Here is a 17,560-nt window from a genome sequence, read left to right on the forward strand (position 1 = left end):
AAGAGGGTATTTTTGAAGGCATCTTCTGCCTTCTGACACATTGATGCTCTTGAGCTAAGGAATAACAATAAGGGATCTTGAAATGCAGAGGATAAAAAAATAAGTAGAGCAAAACTCAAACTAATATGCCAGCACATTATTTTTTTAAATATAAAACATAGAAGTAATATTGTTTTTATTTTTTCTTTGTCCATACACAGTAAAAAAGCAAGCAAAGAAAAATTTCACAGATGAAGGAGATCAGCTATTTAAGATGGGAGCCAATATTCTCCAGCAGTCCAAAAGCCAAAAACAAAAAGCAGAGTAAGTCTTTATCCAGTTACATTACCAAGTTAAATTTCCAAGTTAAGAAAAAAGAACAATTCAAAATCCAGTTTTTCATTAAAAGTTTACTGGGATAACGAATATGCTTATTTGTCCATAAACTTTTCTTTTTAAAAGGATTGAGTGGCAGTTAAAGAATCCCACAAATTATCACCCTAAACAAACAGGAAAACTATTTGAGATTGGGGTCTTTATACATCAAGTGAAATGCAAAATCAAGGCACTGAACTGAGCACTCAAGCAAAAATATTGTTTTGGCTTTAATTTATTATATATTTCAAGTAAAACAAAATGTGTTATTTGAATTAGAGCTGTTGCTGTTTTAGAATACTTTATTCTGCCTATCTGAGTATTTGTACAGCACCTTATGGTTTCCAAAGCACTTTCATGTATGTGATTCAATTTTATCCCCAAAATAGTCTTATGAAGTAAGAAGAGCTTCATTTTTCCCCTTTAAAATGTTGGGAACAGAGATTCAAAGATATTAAAGTAAGGTGGCCACAGATACACAGCTGGGAGGTGACCAGACTGTGGCTACATTTTCTTACTCTGCATCCACTGTTCCTCTTTTCACTTGTCTACCTTGTCTAAAGAGGAGGCAGAAATATCTTCTCCCCATCAGTAGAGGGGCACAACTTGAGGTCACTCCTCAAGGATCTAGTTAAAACCCTGGGATCAAATCCTAGCTCTATCGTTTACTAGCTGTGTAATCCTGGGCAAGTTACTAGACTTCTTTGTGCCCTGGCTAATACAATCAAGCTCTAAGAACAGTGCCTGACACATACTAACCAGGAGTTATGTGTTGGTTATTTTTATCTCTAGCCTTCTAATTGGTAAGTGGAAGTTATGGGGGCAAAGACGGCAAGGGTGTTCTGAACCAATAATGGAAAATTGGACCCTGAACCCCCAACAAGGAGACATCTCTTGGTCTCATGCAGAATAGGAACACCAGCCCTGGGGAAGCCTCCCAGAGCAGTGGTAGCCAGCCAAGACAAAGCAGCAGCAGAGTCCATGAGTTCTTTCTTACAACCCGAAGCCTATAGATTATGGAGGATGAAGGGCACTCAACTATGATCCTGATTATAACATCAACCACTTTCATTTATCAAGGACCTACTTTGTGCTAGTTATTATTCTAGTACTTGACATGGGAAATATTATTCATTGCTCACAGTGATGCTGTGAGACATAGATTACTATCCCCATATTAGAGAAGAGGAAATGGAAAGTCAGAAAGATTCTGTAATTCTTCCAAAGTGAAAAGGAGAAGGAAGTGAGGGAGTTGTTCCTCTCTCTAGCGGGAGTTGAATCAGAAGCCCTTTCTAAGAGTAAAGGAAACCATCCCCAGCAAAACCTGAGTCTCACATTGAATGTCCTTTGGGGCTGTCATGATGAGGATGGGGTAAAATCAGGCCCCAAAATACAACCCAGCTTAGCTAGCTGAGAGAACAATGGAGTTCTGAGAAGGGGCTGGTCCCTGAGATGTCAGACAAGCTCTGCCTACAACACAGTGGCCCAAGTAGATGAGGGGCCCATTAGGTGTGCTCCATCAAGTCCAGAAAAATCCTGGAGTCAGTCTGATGGGACAAAAACACTCTTAGAAGGTCCCAAGTAACTATCCACTTAACCTTGAGGAAGCCTTCCTCTTTGGCTTAAAGATCAGGGAGAAAACCCAGTCCTAATATTAGATCATCCATCAGCGCAGGAACCTTTATGTCTACCCGGGTGTCACTCAGTCTCAGGCTACTCTTACGCAGACTGTCCTGCTTCAGTCCTTGCCCAGGGGTGACAGGAGAGCAGCTTGTTTTCATAGCAGCATAGATACATCAACAGGTACATAGAGCTGAGTGTCCTGACTCTTCTAAATTGGTAGCAATGGAGAACTGAAACCAAATGTGCAGGAGATCCCAGAAGTTTGTGGACAAGCTGAATTAAACCCCTTATGTTAGCAGGATGGCTCCTTCTCTCCTTAAGTCAGTCACACCTGTATGGCTATACCTAAGTTTCACGTAGTTGGAGAGAAACATGAATGCATACCCTACTAACCAAAGAGGAATCATTTCCTTCCCATTTATTCCTCTATCCTACCCCCTCTTTGCTTTGCCACTTTCCAGGGTGGGGTTTGCAAAAGATAGAAGATACTAGTTGTTTTGGCTCTTCCACACCCACGTCCTGGACCAATTCATTCATTCATTCAGCATCTTCTTGCGTATGAGTCAGGAGAATTGTTGGCCAAGTCAATGTGGTTAAAAGTACAGATGTTATGCAAGCATGTGTCAGAGAAAACAAACTTGTCTGAGGGAATCAGGAAGCCTCAGTGACAGCCAGGGCTGGTCCCTCATTAAGAATCACTCCCCATCAGCAAAGAAGTTTTGTAGATAATCTGCCCCACATCAAGTTTCTGATGTGCCCTGGAGGAGAATTTAGCCCCTCCTCGCCCTGCACCCATGGTAGTATCCACTGCCAGATCTTTCAGAGATGATCTAGACACCTAACAGAATTTTCTTGTTGGAATCTGTCCCTGATGCCCAGTTTCTCCCACTTTTTTTTTTCTTTTGGGGATTGCAGGCCATATCTTAATCTCACTTAACCTACCAGCAACTTTCCCCAGCCCTGGATCCTGCTTCTAGTATTTCCTATATATCACCTTGGATTTTCCTGACACAGAATCCATGTGCCCATCCTGTCCTTGGGATCAAAGACATCCAGAAGGATTTGTTTTGCAGCCTGTTGCTGCCCTCTGGAACCAGAGACAATATATTGGATACACTATGGGATGCCCCAGCAGCCCCTGTCAGGTTTCTCTGCGCTGGTCGGTGTTGGTGACCTTCTCATCCCAGCAGGCTATGTAGTTACAGCAGCAAATCATGTGACAGAAGGGCCTGAGGGTGAGCCTGATGTCAGGCTGTCTTTCTGTTGCCTCCCCCTGGTCCCCAGACATTTGCCTTTGTCGACCTTCAAGACCTTCTACCTTGTTGTTTACCTTTCAGCCTCCAGAATCTCAGCTTGCTTTGAACATGGTTAATTTCTTTCTTGGCTTCCTGGTTTCCAGTTTCCTACCTCTTTTTGTTCCACTGGAATACTGACCCTGTATTTTGACATCCAGGAATCTATTGCCTACCAGGATGTTTCTCTGTTTGAGGCCATTTCTGCCGAGGCCATTTCTGCTCAGCCCATTCTGCTCCAGCCTTTTCCCAAAAGCAGCTTATTTTAGCATCAGAATGGATAGGCTATACATAAAGTTGAGTCTCCTGATACTTCTGAGTTGGAAGCAATAGTAGATTTGTGTGTTTTTTTCCTGTACAAGTATTTGACTCAAGGTCACAGGTAGAGGTTAATACTTTCTGGTCTTGCTACTACCAAAAAGGAAATTATAAAAGTAAGAATAAATCCCAAAGACAATACTCTTGTGTCTCTGACACATGTTTTGACCTTGTGAGATTCTCCATCAGTACTTGTTATACAGATCAGATCCCCATGATTTCTGACTGGGATGCAGAAAATGCAATGTAAGGTAATCCTATGGCATCTATATTTTTAATCACTAACACAACATTTACCACCTAATTACAGGAGAACAACTACCATGCTATAACACTTTAGAATCACTGCAATAGTCCTAATAATAGCTAAATTTATTGAGTATTTACTCTATACCAGGTACTATGCCAAGCACTTCACATGGATTATCTCATTTAATCTTCACAGCAACCCTATGAAGTAAGTGCTATTATTATCCCAATTCCATAGATGAGAGAGGCACAGAGAATTTAAGTAACTTGCCTGGAGTTCTCCACTAATAAGTGGTGGGGCCAGGATTTGAACCCACACGGTCAGGCTCTAGAGCCCTCGCCACGAAGGTTTTGTCTGGTTATTATCTGGCTTTGCTGTGTTGAAGAATATGTTCTGTTTTACAAAATTATTTTGGAATATGAAGGGACCATCATTTTTATGATTGTAATTTCCTCAATGTGATATTCACTTTTGATTATTTTTATATTTTTCAGAATTAATTTTATGAAACATTTTCATAAAAAAAGGGGGTGGCCATGGAAGAGTTGACTATTTTAGGGTAAATGCCTCAATTTTTCACTTCACTTGGTGTACAGCTTGAAGCATGATGTATCCTATACATTTCTTCTTTTTAGTAGCTACATTATTTGCCAGCTATCTTTGAAATTATAATCTTAGACTGATGTATAGTTGGAAAAAATCTACTGGTCTAGAGATGGAATGGACTTCAGCTAAACTGTATTATTAATAGCAATGACAACTGGGTCCTACTTGTTAGAGAGAAGCCGTATGAAAGAGGGAATGGAAAACTTCATTTTTGAAAATTGAACTTCTGACTTCATGTTCTTGAAACAGAGCCTACACACTCTTTGCCAAAGCAGCTGACATGGGAAACTTGAAAGCTATGGAGAAAATGGCTGACGCTTTGCTATTTGGAAACTTTGGCATGCAAAACATAACAGCAGCTATCCAATTATATGAGTCCTTGGCTAAAGAAGGATCGTATGAAGCCCAAACCGTGAGTTCTGAAAGAAAATGAAAACTTAAATAGCTACATCCTGAAGTAACTATAGATAAATAACATGTGAAAGGAGTTGAGCAATAATATCCCCACTCTACACATGAAGCCAGACCTAGAGAGGTCACCGTAATGCACTGAAATAATGCTGGCAGGGCAGGAACATCTGGGTGAATTGTTCTAGCTCCACGGGTGACTCGCAGGAACAGAACAGAACTGTTCACTAATCCACCATTCTTTCTTCCATGTCTGACGTGTTTTGAGATAATTTAGAACTTCTGAACCCCTAACACAGTTAGATTTTATTCACTTATATCAAGAAACAGGAAACTAAATCTATTATCTTAGAGTGACATGTCTGCCTGATTTTTACATTTTGAATATTGTATAAGCTAAATGTAATTCCTTTTCTATTTTAATAAATGTATTCCATTTTATTCCAAGAATAACATAACCATTTCTTAGGGAATCTGTAAAAGAGGGGGGAAAAAAGCCCTTCACAAGCCAAACCATTCTGACTCAAAGACTGTTAGGGCTGCTTGGTATGTTTGCTTGGCTTTTTTTGTGTGTGCATCTCTCTACATCATCCTAACCACAATGTGAGTGCACATATTTTGTTTCTGGCTACTTTCGCTTAATATTATAGCAAAAGCATGTTTTCATGTTGCTATAGTCCTTTTCATAAAAACACTTTTTTTCTGATTGCAGAAGAAATCCATGCCCACTAACAAAAAATCTGAGAATTCAGAAAGTATGAAGAAGAAAGTAAAGTTATCTGAAAGCTTCCCCCCTAGAAATCATTTTGTTACCATCCAGTAACGTGCAGAAGCCAGACTTTGGAGTCAGACAGACCTAAGTGTGAATTCACTCTGCCACTTTCTTATTGGATAAATACTTAACGAAACCTTTCCTCCTTCTTCTGCATGAGAATTTGAACTTTGGTTCACTCTCTAGTTTCCCTGGTAATCTGATAAGAATAAAATTCTAATTACGTTTTTAGCTAGCATTGCTTATGATAGAAATGAACTCTGATGGCAAACTGCCTTTGGATTGGTAGAAATGATAATGAGCTATAAATACACGATGGTGGTAGGACTCCTTAAGGGGACTCTAGATACTACACCTGTGAGGTTGTTACATGTGGAATGAAGCTTTTTTGTCAGGGTAGCTCCTGCACCCACCCAACATGGGTCTCATCTCCTTGCATCTGAGCTATTTTCTGAAGGACCATAGATGATGGTTCTTGAAGGACTGTATGAACTGCTACAAGGACTCCCACTGAAAGCAAGGTCTGTGTGTGAAGGCACTTATTCCATACGTGGAACATTGTAATCATTCATTACAAAGACAGGATACAGGGGAGAGAGGGGAACTGGGGAGATATGGGTTAAAGGGCACAAAATTTCAGTTAGACTGGAGGAGGATATAAGTAATGCTATTACTGTCACTATTACTATTCTAGAATTTTTACTATGAGTGTATGGAATGATTTTTTTACAAAAATGAGACTCTATTGGTGCTTCCTAACCTGGTCTTTATTCACTTGACAATATATTATAGACATATTTCCAAGTAAATATATACAGATTAACATCATCATTTGGTGATCCATATAATTTTAATTAATTTAAGATCCATAATATCCACATAATTTTAAGATCAAAGATCCATATAATTTTGATTAATTAAGTTGTTGAATATTAGTTTTACCCCAGGGAACTTTTCTTGCAATTACATATAAGACAATGCAATAAGCATGTTTGGAAATGTTCTAATAAAATATGAGTTGTTAAACTTCCATTCCCCATATTTGGTTAATCAAAAATATAAAGTTCCAAGACAGACCAAATGTAACCATCACTTCCACACCACTAAAATGGATATCACCTGATTCCTTTCCAAACTCGTAAACCGTACTTTATTTTTAGTTGATATCTAAATTAATTAAGTGAACAATTGTTTCTTAGAACATCTACTATGTGCCAAACATAGTCTAATTGATGGGGAGAAAAAGTTTACAAGGTCAAAGTCCTTCTGAAATATAAACAAATAACTGCAGCACAATATAGGTGCACTATAGATAAGGTATGTAAAAAGTGCTTCAGGCACAGAAGAGGGTAATTCTGCCTGGGGCAGGTAAAGAATGCTTCAAGGAACATTTATCACTCAGTCTAGAATGTTGGATAAAGGCAATATCACAGATTTTACTTGTCAGTGTTTAAATAAAGCATTTGATACAAGCTCAAAATATTATTCCTAGAAAAGAAATTCCAAGTAAACGTGAATGGTATATAAAACATATGGATTTAAGAGCTGAAGTTGGAGTTCCACTCTAGTTAGTGTTGTTACATCTAGTCAGTTACATGTAGTTAGCGTTACTCTAGTTAGTGTGGTTATTGTGTGAACACAGACTACCCTCTAATTCCAGTTAATTGACCATCAATTTCCTGTTATTGGTTTCAAGGAGAATCATGTGGGAGAATGTAATTGGCCAAGTGCTAACCCAGTGCCAGGGGGATCAACTTTAAATGCATGACAACTGGCCACGTGTGATCCCAGCCATTTTCATAAAGAGACGCAGGCATTGTTGGAACAGCGTTCTAGGAAAAAGATAGTTACAGACTGCAGGGTAGCATGGGGTTCCCAAGTTAGAAGGTTTGATCTTATGTGATTCCAGATTCTACAACCTAATAGCGCTTCCATCTTTTGTTCATTCTTTTGGCATCCCTGAAGAAGTTACTTCTCCAGAACTCAGGTTTCCCAAACCTGATAAAAGGATTGATAATAATGTTTACATTATTTCACAAGGTTGCTGTAAGAGCTAAATAATATCTGCAAGAGCCCTTAGCAAATATTAAGGAACATTAATGAATACTGCTGTGTAAAAATTTTAGTCTCAACAGCTTTGTCTTTGGGGTCAGTCAGTCCTGGCTTAACCTCCTTAGCTCCAACACTGGCCCCTATGACTTGTCCTCTGAGTCTCAATTTCCTCATATGTAAAATGGGAATATCTCTCTAATATATGTGTGTTTGGTCCCAAGGAGGACCAGAAGACAGAAAGTGGGTGAGGACAACTTTAACCAAAAAGGCTGACATTGGCTTGGTTTGCAAATTTCAGCCATACTGTTTATTGAAATACTGAAATGCTACAATTTTGATTGGTAAAAAGTCTCTCTCTGCTCAAGCCCCTTTGTGCTAGACTCCCTTAGTCCTCACTCAGGCTCCCCTCCCACAAAACAACCATAGTGTTAACATCTGGATAAGCAGGGATCCCCCAGGACTCTGCTCCAGCACTACAGCAGGATTCAATTCTAATGCTTTGCTGGACTTAATTCTATACTTTAACTATCATCCCTGTCATCACTATAGGAAAATCTGTTTCTAACGGCAAGTTCTCCTGCAGTCGATTCATTTCCTTCTACAAAGAACTAGTTAAAGAGATTCTAAGCCACAAACAATGCTTAATGTTCAATGGCTGATTGCTGGGACCGTGCTGGCCACAGGCCATATTGATCACAGCTCTCTAATAGGGCTAGCCAGGTGACCACCTTTCTTCTTGAACTGTTTGTGCCAGCCTGATAAAGAAATCCTTCCTGCACTGTTGGAAATATTGTGGGGAACTGTGAGGACAACATAGAAACAGAAATGTGAAAATGATAATGAAAGAGATAGAGATAAGGATAGAGATAGAGAGAGGTAGATGTGTGTGTGAGAGAAAATTAGGACACCTACCATCTCTGGGTGGAAAGGGAAGAACAATCAGAAAGACTGAAATAGAATAGATGGGAGGAGCCTGGGGTACCAGAGTTCTAGGCGAGAATTAGGTACCCAGTTTAACAAAGAGCAAAAAAGATAAGAACTCATATTATAAAATGGCATTCAGAGGGTTGGGGGAAGAAATGTGATTTCAGGCCATGTTCAGAGGGAAGCTGTATAGAAGAAAGGAGGCGTGATTATTTCTTTTTATGCACCTTGAATAGTTCAACTAGCAAAAATCCAAATAAACTGAAGGAAATCTGGATAAGGGCAAAGCAATTAAGGTTAGAAACAGGGTCCGTTGAATTGATTTTCAATTAACTTCTACCTTCCACATAGTGAGAACTATTAATCAATAGAGTGGTCTTCATAAAAATGGTGGAAACTGAGGAAATTTCAAACAATTATTCCCTAGACGTTGTCCTGTAGGATATTGTACTTTATCATGCTGGAGGTAGATAAGTTATATATTTTTCATTTCTCTGATTCTCCTCTAGGAAGTAGAAATTTAGAATTAGAAAGAATCACTGTTTTCTTGATATTGATGAACTGTTCTCAATAGGAAAGGTGTCTGTTAGTTTGCCAAAAAAGAAAGTAGGATTAAACCTCATTTGCTTTAAGAATCAAGAAATGAGCTATTCACATTGTATTAACCTTACAGCTTAATTTAATGGTGGTGGTCTCTAAGTGTTGGTACTATTTATGGCTATTATTTTATTTTTTAAAATATTTTTCTGTTTTTTCCTCAAAATTTTCTATTCATGGTATGTATTCCCTTTGATATCAGAAAAAATTGTTTAACTTAGATGTGTATACTTCCTTGGACACATAACTCAAAATAGTTTTTCTATGGATTATAAGAAAATCCATTTCCATCATGTAAAAGTAACCATAAATTGATATTTAAAGGAGAAAAATATGAGTGACTGCATGTTTTACCATGTTTTGCAATTCTAGAGTAATTCTATCTCTATAGCAAAGATTCCACATATTCTTCATTTATTTCAGATTTGTATTACAGAAGTGTTTCATAGAGGGACTATAGTTATTATCATGGTGCTACTACTGAAAAAAACAATTGTTTTAGTATCAACCTAATGAACACTTTGGTAATTCTAGGATTATCCGTGTAGAACATTTCTTCTTGATGTTAATGCTTTTTTTGTATAAAGAGTACAGACAGTATCCGAGTTGTTCATTAGGGTTGATTCACACTTTGGTATGCAATTTGAGCTAAAAGTAACGAATACAGGTGCTTTCAAGCCTCATACGATAATTAAAGGAAAATTGCTTAATCTTTTTTCTCCTGTAACAATTTTTTATATAAAAAGTAAAAGGAGGACTATTTAATTTTAAATTGTTATTATGGAACCTGAGTAATTTACTTTGAAGTATAATAAAATATCCTTCACACTTAACTCTTTCCATTCAAATCCCAGCTACTGTAACACTCTCTTAAAAACCATGCACAATGATTAAGTTCAGAATCAAGTCTCATAAACAAACTAATTTGCTGAGCTTGACCTTTAAAAACCACTGAAAGTGTCATTGATGCCATCACTATTATGTAGATTCTCTTTCGGCTCACAGCATTTCTCTTTTCTGGATTAAGATGTAATCATTCTATAATCCATCTCATTTCATCTCACCCTTATCTCAGAAAAATACCGAATACTAAAAACTGTTTATCGTAAAGCTGTTAGATGACAATGCCCAACAGCAAAGGAATAGAACACAGCATATTTACTACAAGACAGCCCATAACACTTTTTGACTTCCCATTATGCCCTGGCATGCTTTGAGCAGTATAAAAATAATAATAATATTAAAAAAAAAAAAAAAGATAAAATGAAAGTTGAGCCCTCAAGAGAATTAATTCGAAATTACCCATTGTCATTTTTCTGCTAAAGAGAGGAAGCGTGATTTGGGGTTGGTTATTTGCGGCTGGTAAAATCACGGTGTTAGTCATTACTTTTCAAAGTGAGCTCTATACAGAGGAACACTCCCCTCCCCAGTCCAAGAATGGAAATTTAACTCCCACACAATCCACTTCATGACTTCATTAGCTCACAGATTTCTCCAGGATGAGCAGGCCAAAAAGTGTGCTGGGCTCTGCACAAAATGATACACTGTTGGTGAAAGCATCCTAAAATACAATCCTAACTGAATAAAACAGTATTTTCATTTTCTTATATAAAGGTCAGTATATTTGTTTCCTGTCAAAGTTTCTGCATAAACAGGATTCTAAACTGAGCAGAATCAAAAATGGTCAAGTTGCAAGAAAAATAAAAATCTAATATTGGCTAGAGACATCTTTAAACAGAGCCAATTTAGCCATTTTAAATATACATTACAAGGGTCAGAGGAGTACCAGGATTCCAGACGCCATCCATTTGTAATAACAGCCTTTATGGTCAACTTTCCTAAAAAAGGAACCTTTGAGGCTAAAGAGGAATTAGCAGAATCATGGAAGGGTTTTGTTTTGTTTTGCTTTGTTTTTTTTTAATTTTCGGTGTATGGATTAAGTAAATGACACAAATTATGCTTATAAATCACATGCTGGAGCTATTATGCTTTGGGGAAGTGAACTCTGCAGTCAATTTCCTAGTTTAAAAAGTAACAATTCTTTGTCCTTGTAATTGTAATAAAAAGTTTAAGAAATTATTCATTTCTGTTTTGATTGAGTTAGACACTGATGTGTCTTGATTTTAGGGAGACATTTTACAAAGTCTCACGTGATGTTTTCACAAGCTAGATGAAAAAATATAAATGTGGCTTGATAATGGTAGATGGAAAGTGGTAAACGTAAAGGATTGATGTCAAGGTGAAAGCAGGTTTCTGGCAATAGTCCACAGGATTCTGCCCATGATTCTGAGCTCTTCAAATACTTCATTAATTGGTAAGTTGAATAACTGAGACCAGATTGTTGTTAACATGAAGGATAGAAAGGCTTATTACCAATGACATACATAAGAATGTGGAATGAAATTCTAAGAACGGTGACAGGAATGATAAAATTCCAAATTAATAGAACTTTGAAATATCAGAAACACCACACAGACCTTTACAATTATGTTCTGACAAAAAATAGTGTTATGATTCTATTGAGAGGAGGGTTGAGGAGGAAAAGTGAGAAGTGAGGCAAATGACCTAACTCATCATCTATCATAGCGAATCTATAGATAATGTATAAAATATATAAATTAAGGAACAGCAAGTCATCACAACTTATCTGGAGTTGTAATGATGGTAATTATCAGAAGAAAACAACTAAAATAATTAAAGTGGTTGTCTATGAAGAGAAGAATAAAGAGTGGCCTGGAGAGGAGCAGGGCATTGATGCTTATACTGTAAGCTCTTAGAACCATTCAGATTAATACATGTAAATCTACTAGTTTGATAAAAATATAAAAAAGTTAAATTTAGATATTAACCCTCTCCTCCAAAAGAATTATGTTTAAAGTAAAAAACAGAAGTCTTCCTCCACTAAAAAGGAACAAGCATCTTCAGAAAATGTCAAATTCCAGGTGTGGGGCAAGAAATGTGCAAGATGATCTTGAAATGTCTTGTCCTGATAGGAAGGAAGCTGTCAGAAAATACTAAGGTCATGACCAAGGGACTGAGGAGCCAACTCAGATAGGCTCCTGCTGGCTAAAGATGAAATAATCAAGCACCAAAATGAATAAAGACCAAACTGAAACATCTAAAATATATTTAAATCCATTCATTCATAATGATACTTAGGAACCACACTTATTAATCACCTTGGGGGATATTAAAGAACCAACTCATATTTTTTGAAAATGGATAAAGGGAAAGAATCAAGTATTTATCTTGTCTATTCTATACAAAGTATACCTCAGAGTGTAGGTGATAAGAGAAACTTTTCTTTATAGAATTATTCCAGATGATAAATGAAGAAGGAATAACAGAATTAGAATGTCATCAATTTGCTACCCCTGATGAATCAATGGACCTAAACAATGGTCATCAGTGGCTGCTGACATCACAAAGCAGAGACAAGATATTACGTACCTCCTGATGGAAAATATAACACTTTCCATGAGATAGTCTTGTCAAACAAATGACACTGTTTGATCAAGCTTCTAAGTCTACCTGCCAATTTACAGAAAATACAGTGTTACAATCAGCAAAATTCAGACTAACAGGAACTCTGCAGGACAAATGATCTGTTTTTATTTCTTTTTTCCAACCAAAAAATACAAGAAGAATAGAGATGAATAAGAAACTTAACAGTTTAAAAAAAGACTTAAAAGACATGCCACCCAATTGCAATGTATTAACAGAATTTGGATGCCAAGTCAAACAAACTATAAATGAGGAGGAGGAGGAGAAGGAAAAAGAGAACTAGAATTAGGATTAGAAAAAGAAGAAGAAAGATAAAGAAGATTTATAAGGCGTTTGGGCAAATATAGATATTAACTGATGATATTAAGTAATTATTGTTAATGGTTTTAGATAGATAATAGTATTATGGTTATGTTTTTTAAAGGCCTTTTCTGGGCCGGCCCGTGGCTCACTCGGGAGAGTGCGGTGCTAATAACGCCAAGGCCCCGGGTTCGGATCCCATATACGGATGGCCGGTTCGCTCACTGGGTGAGCGTGGTGCTGACCACACCAAGTCAAGGGTTAAGATCCCCTTGCCGGTCATCTTTTGAAAAAAATTAAAATAAAAAAAAAATAATAATAAAGGCCTTTTCTTTTAGAGTTACATATTGAAATATTTATGAATAAAATGTATCTTGTCTAAGATTTGCTTCAAAATAAACTGGTTGGCTGGGGAAAACTGGTATGGCTGTAAATGAATCGAGGTAGGCCACAAGTTGATAATGGAGAATGAAATTGGGTGATGGATACCATGCGTTCATTATTACTCTCTTTACTTTTATATGTTTGAAATATTCTGTGATAAAAAGAAAAAGTAGATGGAATAGGGGCTAGACCTCTAGATTAATAACCAAGAGGAAGTGGAATATTTCCACACTCTTCTAGCTTTTGTTGAGAATTGTGGCAATTTTTCTCCAAAAGGCCATAGCAATATTTCCAATACCACATGCTAGTTCAGAACATTAGCCCATAACATCAGAGTGGAGTCCATTTCCACTCCCCTTGTACCTGGGTGGACATGTGACTATTTCAGTCAACAGAGACTGGTGGAAGTGATGTTTCACCATTTCCAAGGCTAAGTCATAAAAGGATACAGCTCTGGCTCTCTCAGGGTGTCCCACACTACTTGAGAGGCCACGTATAGGTGTTCTGGCCATTAGCCTCCACTAAGGTCTCAGCCAACAGCTAGCATCAACTGCCAGCCATGTCCATGAGCAAGCCTTCAGATGACCCCAGCCTCCAGCCTTTGAGTTTTCCAAATAAGGCCCCCATATCTTAGATCAGAGACAAGCCATCCCCTCTGTACACGATCTAAATTCCTAACCCACACAACTCAAGCATAATAAATGTTTTCTTTCTATGCTGCTAAATTTTGGGTTAATCTGTTATGCATCCATAGTAACTGTAACAAAGGTACTTATATTCAGAATTAAAAGGGTAAAATGCACTTTTCTTAAAAGCACATGAAGCAGAGTGCAACAAAAACCTGTTTACAGGGAGTTTAAATCTCTTGGATCAATCCAATTCCATCTCTGGATACTGAGAGAACTTACAAATGATGTTACTGCCAACTTGTCAGTGATTTTTGAGTACTGATGAGGGCAGGAATTGAGGCACAAGGTCTGGAGCCTGTCAAATTCTGCCAATCATAGATAGTGTTGGTGAGTTTAATGGGTAAGGTTCCCCACCATATTTTCAAAATGTTTGTTTATAAACATTCCATAAAATAAAGCAGTATTATTTGTCAAGCATCACGAATTCACTGAGAACAAGTTGTATTGAGCAAGCTCTATTTTTCAGGGTTGCTAGACTTAGAAAAAAGGAAAATGTGGTAGATATGATAACCCATATTTTACCCACTTTAAGATACTTTTGACTGTAAGTGACATAGTTTTTAAATGTAAGCTATATAATTATTATATAAATGCTGTCATGGTATCAAACAATGGTTTCTTATTACAATTCAGAGGCACTTAGTACATTCACATTGTTATGCAACGACAACTTCTACATAGTTCTAAAACATCTCACTGCCCCTGGAGAAAACCCTTATCTTGTAAGTAGTCCCTCCATATTATCCGTAAACCTAGCCCCTGGTAACCACTAATCTCTTTTGTGTCTCTGTGGATATACCTATTCTTGGTACTTCATATCAATGGAATCACATAATATGTGATTTTTTGCATGTCTTCCTTTTTATACAGCATAATGCTTTCTGTATTCACCCATATTATAGCATGGAACAGTACTTAATGTTTTATGGTTGAATAATATTCTGTTGTATGGATATACCTCATTTGCCCATTTATCAGTAGAAGAACATCTGAGTTGTTTCCACTTTTTGGCTATTGTGAATAGTGCTGCTCTGAACATTTATGTACAAGTATTTGTACCTGTTTTCAAGTTTTTTTTTTTTTGGAGATTATGTTTGTGTGTGTGTGTGTGTGAAATGGCTGGGTCATATGGTAATTCTATGTTTAATATTTATTTTTTATATTTACTTTTAATTGACATAATTGTACATATTTTGGGGGAACAGTGTGACATTTCAATACATGTACACAATGTGTAATAGCCAAATCAGGGTAATTGACATATCTATCACCTCAGATATTTGTCATTTATTAGTGGTAAGATAATTCAATATCCTCTCTTCTTGCTATTTCTAAATATATACTATTGTTAACCATAGTCATCCCATTGTGTATCAAAACTCAAGAACTTATCTCTCAAATTTAACTGTAACTTTGTACCCATTGACAACATCTCCCCATCCTCCCTCCCTCGTACCCCTGCCAGCCTCTGGCTATCAAAACTCTACTCTTAGGGCTGGCCAGTGGCTCACTCGGGAGAGTGCGGTGCTGATAACACCAAGTCACAGGTTCAGATCCCTATATAGGGATGGCCAGTTGGCTCACTTGGGAGAGCGTGGTGCTGACAACACCAAGTCAAGGGTTAAGATCCCCTTACCGGTCATCTTTATATTTAAAAAGAAAACAAAAACCAAAAAACCTCTACTCTTTACTTCTGTGAGATCAACTTTTCTAGAGTCCACAAATGAGTGAAATCATGAGATATTTGTCTTTGTGTACCTGGCTCACTTCACTTAACATAAATACCTCCAATTTCATCCATGTTGTTACAAGTGACAGAATTTTATTCTTTTTTATGGCTGAATAGTATTCTCTTGTGTAAATAAACCACATTTTCTTTCTTTCTTCATCTGTCAATGGACACTTAGGTTGACTCCATACTGTGGCAATTGTGAATAGTGCTGCAGTAAACATGGGTGTGCAGATATATCTTTGATATGCAGATTTTATTTCCTTTGGATATATACCCAGTAGTGGAATTGCTGGATCATATGGGAGTGCTATTTTTAATTTTTTGAGGAACCTCCGTACTGTTTTCTGTAGTGGCTTTACTTATTTATTTTAGACATAGATTTTTATCATATATCAGTCTGTGGTTACGTAAAAAGGTAAATATAAGTTAAATAAGTTAGTTATGGTGTTCCTAAAATTTTTCTCATTCAGAGTCCAAGTGAATCAGGTTTCAAATTAAAATAGTTTATGTCTGTTTTATTCTAACACGATGTTATTCCCTGTACCATTGCGTGTCGGTGGTGCTGCATTTCTTAAGGGAATGCTCCACTATTCTCTCCAGGATTTTCTTCCAAACTGCTGACTCATTCTGCAACTATTGATGCTGACACTTTTCTATTTGACTAAGGTCATACTTTCATTTTTCCTCAATTGAATCACTTGTTGCTGAAAATTCAGTTCAAAGCCAGCAAAAAGTTTCTGACAATGTTTGATGTTGGACACTTAATCATAGTCCTTGGTGAAGCATAAATTGTTCACAATAGTCTGTCTTAGTTCATTAGTTTTTCACCTATTCCTAGGGATTTGGCAATTTTTCCTGCCTTCAGATGCAAAGCTCAGCTTGTGACAGCCAATCTGTTTGTACATAATTTAGTAACAAAAATGAACACAGTTTCATCTACTTTTGGATATTGTTGATTTTTTATTAACTTGGTTATTGCTTTGCAAGAAAATATAGAACTGTGGTCCTTTCTCCAACAAATGGATATTTGCTTCTGTAGAGCTCTTTTACCTGCCCATAATACTGCAACGACTATGCCAATTGTTGGGCTAGGGCTGGGTATAGAGGTCACAGACCCCTCAAGCCCATTGTCCAGACTGGATCACAAACCCTTCACACACAGGTCTACGTGCTAGGTAATCAGAAGAAAGGTCCTTGGAGCCTTGGTTGAAGAAAGATTTGTCTTTATTCAGCACACACAGGTCTCAGAGCTAGGCAGTCTGAAGAGAAACTCAGAAACTCAACTGCTACTGACAAAGTCCAAAGAAAAATTGAGCAGCTGCCAGCAAAGTAAATATACTCTACTTTTAGACACAAGCTCTCTCATCCAGTGCTGCTTCACAAACTCTCTCAAGAACAAAAGAATAGCAGCAAAACTAAAAAGATACATTGGTGCGCACATGCACTAACTCCACCCACATGCACGATTTGTTTACAATGAATGTGCTGCACTACACCCAACCAGACCTGAGGCAAGGGGGTCGGACCAAACTATTCTGTTTTCCCAACAGCTTCATTAATATAAAATTTGCTCACTCCTGCTCTGTTTCCATGCTTTCCAGAGTACACAAAATATTTAATGTCAAATCTCAATGTAATCATTTTGGACATTGTATATGTCAATTAAACTCAACTCAACACGTGTAGGACCAACAATGCAGATGACTCCACTGAAGTAATGAAGCATGAACAGCTATGACCAAGGTAGTTTCACAG

General features: G+C 37.3%; 1 protein-coding gene across 3 annotated transcripts in view; it reads left to right on the top strand.

The window, feature by feature from the left end:
• The first annotated feature begins 238 nt into the window (after nt 1-238).
• SEL1L2 (SEL1L2 adaptor subunit of SYVN1 ubiquitin ligase) overlaps nt 239-17,560 on the top strand; it is a 53,061-nt gene continuing 35,739 nt past the window's right edge. For 2 of the 3 annotated variants that reach the window (XM_063075235.1, XM_063075243.1), the window contains exons 1-2: nt 239-303; nt 4,693-4,855. In XM_063075235.1, coding sequence (XP_062931305.1) covers nt 254-303; nt 4,693-4,855 — 213 coding nt within the window. In that variant the 5' untranslated portion in view covers nt 239-253. The remainder of the gene's footprint in view (nt 304-4,692; nt 4,856-17,560) is intronic. The other variant, XM_063075226.1, reaches the window with a different exon arrangement.

The sequence above is a fragment of the Cynocephalus volans genome, chromosome 1 (assembly GCF_027409185.1).
Source record: "Cynocephalus volans isolate mCynVol1 chromosome 1, mCynVol1.pri, whole genome shotgun sequence".
NCBI classification, from domain to species: domain Eukaryota; kingdom Metazoa; phylum Chordata; class Mammalia; order Dermoptera; family Cynocephalidae; genus Cynocephalus; species Cynocephalus volans.